General features: G+C 38.2%; 1 protein-coding gene across 24 annotated transcripts in view; it reads left to right on the top strand.

Annotated features, from left to right (window-relative positions):
- Ktn1 (kinectin 1) overlaps positions 1 to 10,191 on the top strand; it is an 88,928-nt gene that overhangs the window by 15,793 nt on the left and 62,944 nt on the right. For 19 of the 24 annotated variants that reach the window (XM_028758494.1, XM_028758492.1, XM_028758491.1 and 16 more), the window contains exons 2-4: positions 397 to 950; positions 4,445 to 4,582; positions 7,103 to 7,279. In XM_028758494.1, coding sequence (XP_028614327.1) covers positions 428 to 950; positions 4,445 to 4,582; positions 7,103 to 7,279 — 838 coding nt within the window. In that variant the 5' untranslated portion in view covers positions 397 to 427. The remainder of the gene's footprint in view (positions 1 to 396; positions 951 to 4,444; positions 4,583 to 7,102; positions 7,280 to 10,191) is intronic. The other 5 variants (XM_028758497.1, XM_028758479.1, XM_028758498.1 and 2 more) reach the window with 1 other exon arrangement.

The following is a 10,191-nucleotide window of genomic DNA, read 5'->3' as shown; positions in this document are numbered from 1 at the left end:
GGCATGTTTAGACTGGTCAAGATATGTCTTTGGTTGTTTCTAAATTTCTGGTCACCTCGTCCCTAGAGGGGCTTGATATTTTTATTATGGCTATTCTCAGCAAGCTCAGCAAGCTGTCCTGCGGTCTTTGCCAAGTTGTTTGTGGTCTCTGCTGAGCTGTTTTAATTTTTACCTTACAGTGTGTGAGGGGAAGGATATGCCACACTTGTCACTAACCACCCATTTCCCGTTCTTAGTATAGTTCAGGTGTGGGTGACAGCCTTGTTTTAAACAGCTCACTTGTTTTGTTTAAGATTGGTTTAGATCTGAAGTGCTGACTGTTAGGGCAGGGTGCTAGCAGTTTACTTGTTTATCTAACTGGCTGTTTTCTCTGTGTTTGTTGCCGCCCCTGTTTAGATTCTCCATAGGTTCACATTAGGAGAAGGCCATGGAGCTGTATGAGTCAACGTACTTCGTTGTCCTTATCCCTTCAGTAGTTATTACCGTCATTTTCCTCTTCTTCTGGCTTTTCATGAAAGAAACATTATATGATGAAGTTCTTGCAAAACAAAAAAGAGAACAAAAGTTGATTTCTACAAAAACAGATAAAAAGAAGGCAGAAAAGAAGAAGAATAAAAAGAAAGAAATCCAGAATGGGACTCTTCATGAATCTGATTCTGAGCATGTACCTCGAGACTTTAAATTATCCGATGCTTCACCTGTGGAGGGTGAACAGTTTGTACCTGCTCCGTTGAATGTGGCAGAAACTTCCAGTAGTGTTAGGGAAAGAAAGAAGAAGGAAAAGAAACAAAAACCTTCACTTGAAGAGCAGATCATCAAAGAAGGTGATGCATCAAAGATTCCAGGCAAAAAAGTAGAACCTGCCCTAGTTACAAAACAGCCGGCCCCACCCCCTGAAGCAGCTGCCTTGAAGAAGAAAGCAGGGCAGAAGAAGTCTAAAAATGGAATCGGTACATAATCTTTTTAACTCATTGCATGATTATATGTAGTGACTCTGAAAGAGACCTTTCACCTCACTGTTTGCTTTCGTTAGTATGAATTGCTGATAAAAATTACCAGTAATAAACACTTTAAATTTCACCTATAACTATATAAAAGATTCTCTGGAAATTTATAAAGCTAACTTAGTGGCTTGTAGTTATTGACAGTGACATGTTAGTGAACACTTTGTAATCAGTGTGATAGGAGTTGAAAAGGTGAAACATTGTTTCTTACTTTTGATTCAGTTTTCTTTTCTTTTTTGTTTGTTTGTTTGTTTGTTTGTTTTTTTGGTTTTTCGAGACTGGGTTTCTCTGTATAGCCCTGGCTGTCCTGGAACTCACTCTGTAGACCAGGCTGGCCTCGAACTCAGAAATCCGCCTGCCTCTGCCTCCCAAGTGCTGGGATTAAAGGTGTGCGTCACCACCGCCCAGCCTTGATTCAGTTTTCAAACATTTATTTATCTGGAAGCACTGGGCCTTCAGAGAAGAGTCACATAGCATCTGTAGAAACTAGCATAATAAGTCATGATGGTGGAAAAATGTCATATGATCTGGGTCTCAGGACTTCAAAGGTTACTTGGAGTATGCAGTGCCAGGCATTAATTTTAAAGCTTGGTAAAGTGCTGGCTAGTTTGTGTGTGTGTGTGTATGTTTGTGTGTATGCACACACACATGTACACAGAAAATACTTGAAAAATAATTGTGTCTGTGAAAGTATATAAAAGAATGTCTGTTTTCAGTATGGACAGTCTTAAAATTGTCATTATTTTATAGACAGTACAGTACAACTATTTACATAGCATCAACTTTGTATAATATAAGTAGTCTAGAGATGTTTAAAGTATACAGGAGAAGTATGTGGGTTATATTGAAGTACAGTGTAATGACTGTATGTAATTCTGTAAGGGAGTTGAGCAGTCTTAGGCTTTGGTATTGGTGGTGCTTTCTAGAACCTGTTTCCCTCATGGATGTCAGAGGACAAGTGTACAGTGGAAAGTTTCTGAGAAATGACACGTGATATGTAGAGCTGCAGAGAGTTGGCATTGTATGAAGGGAGTGAAGTCCTTTGTGTACCCTTATTTATGGTGTTACTGATTACATTGGACTTAAAAGGCTTGCTTGCAGCAATGATCACATGTTACCAGAGAAATAATAGTGAACTTAGAAAGGAAAATGTGTAGGCCAGTGATAAATGGGATTTATGTAGTCATGTGGAAGAAATAATATGAATGCAGAAGCCAAATAGTAATTCATGGAATTCATGGATACAAGGTTTACAGAGGAGGCCGTGCCTAATCTGTCTTTAGGGCTGAGTCACTTTACCAAGTAAATAGTGGGTCTCACCCTATGTGGACAGAAAGCTACTTGTTATGGCTCAGGGGAGATATTTGACTCCAGAGTATTGTTAAAGAGTGTAGTGAACAAAGCTGAAAAGGTCATGATAGTTCTTGAAAACCACCATAGGAAATGGGCCTTAGGTTGGTTACTATTGGAGATTTTAGTCAGGTTAATGCAGTCAGGTTCATCGCTCTGTCTGTCTGTCTGTCTGTCTGTCGAGTATACTGTAGTGGAATGGTGATTTGAGGGATGTTTGCATTTGATTTTTATGTACAAAATATATACATATATATTTTAAAAATTATATATAATTAAGGATTTATCTTTATTTTATGTGCCTATGAATATGAGTATTCAGCTGCATGTCTGTCTGTGTACCACTTGCATTCCTGGTGCCCTCAGAAGCTAGAAGAAGGTGTCAGATTTCCTGTAACTAGAGTTACAAATGATTGAACCACCTTGTGGGTCTTGGGAACAGAACCAGGTTCTCTGCAAGAGCAAAAAGTGCTCATACCTACTGATCCATCTCTCCAGCTGCTAATTAGATTTTCATCTTAGAATGCGTTCTTGGGAGGAATTTATGAGAACAGATTCCATGGGGCATTTTCATGTAGCAGAAAGACTGTTCAGACAGTGTCCCAGAGTTAATCAGGGCCAGAACGTGGTAGTGCCACGAGGAAAGAAGGTAGAGAGGTGCACAAGTTAAGAGTGACAAGACCAACCTCATAGCATTGTGGGGGTTAAAAGAAAGGTCAGAACGAAGGAGACTGGGATTCTAAGTTAGATTAAGTTTGGCAAACTGCAATCTCAGCTAACTCATCCTGACTTGTATTGCCAAGAATAGATTTTACAGAATAATTGGGGAAGGATCAAAGAATAATAATACTTGGGGAAGTGTAGGAATTATCCATTAGACTTCAGAGACATACAGTTATGTGCTCAGTCACTTCTAAATACCTGTGACTACCTTTCACAGTGGTCCATAGTGAGCGTTTATGGTTGTGGCAGAGCATGTAGTGGCCTGCAAAGGCTAAAGCACTTGTTCTCTGGTCTTCAGCAAACGTTTTCCAGTAGCAGTTAGGACATGTTTGTCAGCTCTGAGAGCTGGACTGAGAAGAGAAAGGAGTGCTTTCGGTTTGTCTCAGGTCCCTGTGATCACACTCTCAGAGACAGCAGCCCGGTGCTGTGTGGTGTGAGGACTGGGTAGAATGCAGGCTTAACCTCGAGTGGGACGTGATCATTAAGTCAGTGACTGTGAAGAATGCCAGCACGTGCTGCTCCTTAAAGCAGCCCACAAAGGAAGCTCCAAAGGACTGAAGCAAATTGTGGAGCTGAGTTGTTGCTATTGTTCTTTTGAGATAGGTTTCTCTGAGGAGCCCTGACTGGCCTGAGACTTACCTTATAGTCACAGAGATCCTCCTGCCCCTGCCTCCAAGTGCCATCATGCCCGGTTGGAAAAAAAATTTTTTTTTCAAGGACAAAATTGGAGTTTTCTATTTAGGTTTTTCCAACATAATAGGAAAAAAAATTTTTTTTAATTGTAGTAAAATTTGGGCCAAATTTGAGATAATCCTTTATTGGAGTTGGCAGGATAAAAATTCAGCTGCAATTAGTGGAAAAGAAAGTACCAGTATAAGCTGGGCAGTGATGGCGCATTCCTTTAATCCCAGCACTTGGGAGGCAGAGGCAGGCAGATTTCTGAGTTCCAGAGTTCAAGGCTAGCCTGGTCTACAGAGTGAGTTCCAAGTCAGCCAAGGCTACACAGAGAAACCCTGTCTTGAAAAACAAAACAAAACAAAACAAACAAAAAAAAGCACCAGTATGCTTTTTTGTCCATAGAGAAAGGGATGGATATGGGATGTGGGAATTGCACCAGCAGGGAAGGTTTTTATCTTTAAAATGATAGGTGACCATATAGTGGGCTGGGATGGCTCTGAAATGAGAGAAAAGGGCCATGTACATTGAAGATATTGTAGAGTAAGGAAACTGGGATGAGATGTTTGTAGTGACAGATTAAATCTAAGACTGAACTTTTTGTAGTAAAGCATTCTAGAAGTTATTAATTTCTTTTCTGGTGTGTTCATTGTTTGCTGTGATAATTTTTGTTCTGCTTATATTTAATAAAGATGAACAAGATAAAAAGGTGGAAATGCTGATGGCACCTTCAAAAAAGCAAGAAGTATCACTTTTTCATCAAGACACTAAGCAAGACGGTGGACCAGGGAAGAAGAAAGGCTTGTCAAAGAAGCAGAAGACAGAAAACGGTGAGATGTGTAGACATGTGTTTCACGAATGCTAACTATAGAGAGGTGTGGGGCAGCAGCTCTGGACACCCCACGTGTTCTTTAATCTCCACCTCTGTGTGCTTGTAACCACTGGGATGCTAATAAAACTCTAAAATGCTATGAACCTTACAGTTGATTGCTTTAATAGATGTGCTAAGCACACTTGTGTTCAAATCTGTGATTTTAAAAGGGCAGAATACTTGTAAGTATTCATAGTTTTGAAAAATAAGTTTGTACAAGCTATATAGAATAAAAGTATTCCCCAAATATTTACACTTAAAATTTTCCAAACATCTTATTTTTTATTATAATTAGTAACCTGTTAATTGGACACACTAATATATTTTTTTTTTTTAATGTTTTTCGAGACAGGGTTTCTCTGAGTAGTTTGGCTATCCTGGTCTACTCTGTAGACCAGGCTGGTCTCGAACTCAGAAATCTGCCTGCCTCTGCCTCTGAAGTGCTGGGATTAAAGGTGTGTGGCACCACTCTGCCCGGCTTTTTTTTTTTTTTAATAATTTTTTAAAAAGTTACTTATTTTGGTGTTTTGTCTCATGATGCTCAGGCTGTCTTCTGACTCACCATGTAGTTGAGGATGACTTTGAACTTCTGATTTTACTGCCTCCAGCTCCCTGGTGCTCTGTACAGGTGTGAGCCACCTAGGCTTGTTGGTTCAGATTTTGTGTGGTGTTGAGGATTGAACCCAGGACTTTTAGCATGCTAGATGAGCACTCTACCGACTGAACTACATCTCTAGCTCCAGCAGTGGGCTTTAATGTGACATGCTCATTGTGAAGTTCCATCTATATTTAGATGTAAATGTCTGTCTATGTCTGTTTGTCCCTTTGATCATAGGTATCTATTTCATCCTTCCTTGTCTTAATGGCTCTCCTTATCCCCTTGCTCTCCTTCCTCTTCCTTTATAGTTGTGCTTCTACTTTCAAGTTTTTAAGAATTTAAAAATGAGAGAATGTGTGTAATATTCATGCTTTTAAAATATCAGTTGAAAATAATTCACATATGTTAGATCTGCATCATCCTGCATTTCTTATTCTTTCCTATATAACATTTGCATGTGCTCATGGCAGGCATCCAGTTAAAAGTGACAAAACAGTCTGATATATCTCAGAATTTACCAGGGAAAACTTGACTATAAGTTGATGGAGATTAAATAGCAATGCTTTCACAAATAGTACTGGGCTGTCATATTACCCAGTAGCTAGAAAACTAAATTTGGAAAGAGGAATGATGAAATTTTATTTCCATTAAAATTATGATGTATCAGACAAGTTATGAGGCAGTATTACCTGCATATATTTGATACAATTAAACTTTACCGACTTTAAGTAAGACATAGAAATTATTAATACAAAACTCCTTATGGAGAAGGCTGTGGAAGATCAAATTTAGGGCCTTATGCATGCTAGGTAAATAGCTTAACAACCGGGCTGCAGCCGCATACTCCTTGATTTTAAAGGAGTATAGTGAGATTTTCATCTCAGTAGAGATATTTGTTCTCTCTAGACAACATATTTTTGTTTAGATTCTTAGTAGAGTTTCTCACATTGGGAGAAAATACAAAATTGGGAGCAAAATCTGTTGGCTTCCTTCTATTTCTTTTCCTTGTTTGAAGATAAGGACTGTATAACCTTTGTTTTCCTGGAACTCACTTTGTAGATCAGACTGGCCTCAAACTCATAGATTCATCTGTCTCTGCCTCTGGAGTGCTAGGATTAATGGCATGTGCCACCATATCTAGCCCTTCCTGTGTTCTTGATAACCATAGTAAGGTGTGCTGTAGAAATTAAAGGCATGCCTATTGGAATGAGAAACTACTGGAAGCAAAAATGACTCAATTTGTACCTAGCAAAGGAAAGAGACTGAATTTAAAATGAACACGTGTGGGCTGGAAAGCATACAGAAAGCTGTGGGTTTAGTCCCCAGCACTACTGAAACTAGACATGGAGGTGGGTGCCTGGGTAATCAGAAGTTTAGAGTCATCCTGCCACTTGTGAGGTAATTCAATATCATCATAAATAAAAATGGACTTCCTAAGAGTACTAATGAAATAAAATAGGTTATCTTCTGTTCAGACAGAGACATGACTTGGTGTTGTAGCACATCTATAATTTCATCTTTCAGGAGACTGAGGCATGATGATCCTATGTTTAGGATTATCCTGGGATGCATAGTGACATTTCATCTTAGAACAGAAGACAACCTCAGATAGATTAAACAAGAGTTAGGTAGCTAAAGGATAGATTGAAGAAGTTTTCAGCACTATTAGAGAAGTTACACTACCCATTTAACATGACTTGAATGATTTCAGAATAGTAAACTGATACTTTAGAAATCATGTTAAATGTAAAGTGGGAATTTGAAACTAAATTGAGCTAGTAAGAGATTTTAGGATCACTGCGTTTGTAATTTAAGTGTGCTTGTATATTGTTTAATTACTTCATTTTTAACAACTGAGTAATTAGAATGTTCTCACTTAAGTTGCAGTCTTGGTGGACGAACCCCTTATTCATGCAACTACTTACATTCCTTTGATGGATAATGCTAACTCAAATCTTGTGATGGAAAAGAGAGAAATTATTGATATGATTAAACCTGATCATGTAGAAGGAATCCAGAAATCTGGAACAAAAAAGCTGAAGATTGAAACTGACAAAGGTAGTATGCAAAATATTGTGATCTGCTATGTTTTAAAATTATGGATTTGAGTCTTGGCCTGGTGCACATTTTCTCATAAGATCAATGTATTGAAAAAAGATCAACGAATTTCCGTGAGGTAAAAGACTTACTGTAGTTCTGTAGTTCTGTAGTCCAGGGCTTTTTAACTTTTAAACACTTGACCATCTTTTGCTTGAGATTTGTTTTTGTTTTTGTTTTGTTTTTTCGAGACAAGGTTTCTCTGTGTAGCCCTGGCTGTCCTGGAACTCACTCTGTAGACCAGGCCTCGAACTCAGAAATTCGCCTGTCTCTGCCTCCCAAGTGCTGGGAATAAAGGCGTGCGCCACCACCGCCCGGCGCTTGAGAAATTTTTATGTAATCCTAGGTATATAAAATTGGTACGACAAGAAAACATTTGTTGTTAATAAATTAAAGGAATTTGTTTCAAAACAGTTCTTTGGTATACGTATAATTTTACCATTTGTTAATGTTATAAGGAAATTTGTGTTCTAATGAGATGGAAGGGCTTGTTTATTTTTTAAAACTTTTTTATGATTTATTTTTATTTTTAATTTTATGTGCTTTGATGTTTTGCCTACATGTGTTTCTGGGTTGGATCCTCTGGAGTTACAGACAGTTGTGAACTGCTGTGTTGTTGTTGGGAACTGGACTCTGATCCTCTAGGATAGGAGCCAATGCTCTTAATTGCTGAACCATTTCTCCAGCCCAGACTTGTTTATTTTTACATGAAGAATTAAATGTTAAGTATTTGGTATTGCAGAAGATCTATATCTTTTTCTGAGTTGACTGATATTTTGATTTTTAAAATTTGTGCTGAAAATGTTGTTTCATATAAATATGTAGTACAAAATGATAGAAGTACATTGAGAGTCATTTCAGAAATTATTGAAAATTCTGTCATAATCTTAAACCAAAATTCATTTACCATTAAAAAGACAAAAACAAAAAAACCCCGAAACCCAAAGTAGACAACTGAAATTGCATTTAAAGAAATCAGACATTCTAACAATACAATCCTGAGACAAACTATTTTGATGTTTTACTTGCTGAAGAATGATAATAAGAAAGTACCATTTATCATTTTCTGTCATTAAACTATTGTTTCTCTAAGAGTAGAGGACTTTATATGTACTGTAAAGACACTGCAGTTTGTTTCAGACACTGTACTGTTAGGGTTTTTTTTTCTTTCTTTTCTTTCTTTTTTTTTTGTTAGTTGGACACAAGTTAGCATAATTTATTTAGGAAAAAGGACCCTCAGTTGAGAAAATGCATCCTCCATTAGACTGTCCTGTATGTAGGGGAGTCTATGGAGTATCTTCTTGATTGATATGGGCAGGCCCAGCCTTCTGTGGGCAGTGACACCGTGGGCAAATAATGCTGAATTGTTTAAGAAAGCAGATTGAACAAGCCATAGGGAAAAAGCCAGTAAGCAACTTTTCTTCTGACTTCCTTTAGTGATAGACAATGATACAGAAGTTTGTAAATGCCAGAAGAGGGTGTGTGATCTCCAGTAACTGGAGTTACAGGTGACTTTGAGCTTGCATGTGGATGCTGGGAATTGAACCTTGGTTCTTTGGGAGAGTAGCCAGTGCTTTTAACTGCTGAGTCACCTCTCTAGTCCCTATAATAGACTGTTTTAGCTGGACACATTCATGTACTAATGATACTCTGGGGAGTGAGAAAGAGGGTTCTAAGTTCAATACTAAACGGGGCTACATAAAGAGATACTGTCTCAATGTATATTTAAGAGCAATTTTAAGTTCATATCAAAATTGGGTAAAGGGGGGTTATAAAGATGACTTTTTTTTTTTTTTTTTTTTTAAAGAGCACTGGCTGCTCTTTTAGAGGGCCCAGGTTCAGTTCCCAGCTTCCACATAGCAGCTCTAGTTCCAACGTTTCTGCTTTCTTCACACAGGTATATATGCAGGCAAAACACTAATAGACATAAAATAAATTATTTTAAAAATTGAATAGGAACAAGGCAGAGTTTTCATTTACCCCTTTATTCCACGTGTGCCCAGTATTGTTTTTAAAACATACAGTGCAGCTGACATGTAAGAAAGGCTTAGGCTGGCTGCTTTGGGTCTGGGGAGAAGTTCCTTGAAAAAAGGGAGTTTCTTTAGGGAGTCCAAGAGGATTAGAGTAGGTGAAGGTAAGAGATATTTTATGCATACAGTGTTTTAATGCCAGAACTGCTTTATGTATTTGATCTTTTAAGAAGCAGATTGCATTGTTACAATTATTCTAGACTTAGTTCTCATCTGTGGAGTTTGATTTACTCAGACTGGATTAATAGTTAAATGAGGATATTGTGACTACATGTGGTACAGGTGCCAGTAGCTACCAAATGCTTAAATGTTTTTTTGTTTTTTGTTTGTTTTGGAGACAGGGTTTCTCTGTGTAGCCCTGGCTGTCCTGGAACTCACTCTGTAGACCAGGCTGTCCTCAAACTCATAAATCCACCTGCCTCTACCTCCCAAGTGCTGGGATTAAAGGCGTGAGCCACCACCGCCCGGCACTTAAGTGGTTTTAAGAGTGAGGGCCCGACTAGTGAGATGTTTTAGGAGGTTAGAGACACTTACTCTTGCTGCCAAGCCTGGCGGCTGAGTTCAAGTCTCGGGACTCATTGCAGGAGCGAACCATTTCAGACAAGTTGTCATCTGACATGTGTGCTCCCCCCGTCACAAACAAACAAACGAATGGAATAAAACATAAGAGCATATTGGTAGTTTAGTATCCTGCAGTCTGGGAAAACTTTTAGCCAATGTAATTTTCTCATGGTATAGACGATAAGCATTATTACTTTTTCCCTCTTGATTAAAGTAACTTTTGTTTCTTGATCTAAAGTCTGTTTTCTTGTGGTTATTGACTTTATGAGTCAGGATTTTTTT

This window comes from Grammomys surdaster, unplaced genomic scaffold (genome assembly GCF_004785775.1).
Source record: "Grammomys surdaster isolate TR1022 unplaced genomic scaffold, NIH_TR_1.0 126198, whole genome shotgun sequence".
NCBI classification, from domain to species: Eukaryota; Metazoa; Chordata; class Mammalia; order Rodentia; family Muridae; genus Grammomys; species Grammomys surdaster.
Note: the sequence above shows the minus strand (reverse complement) of the source record. Positions and strands in the feature narration are given on the sequence as shown.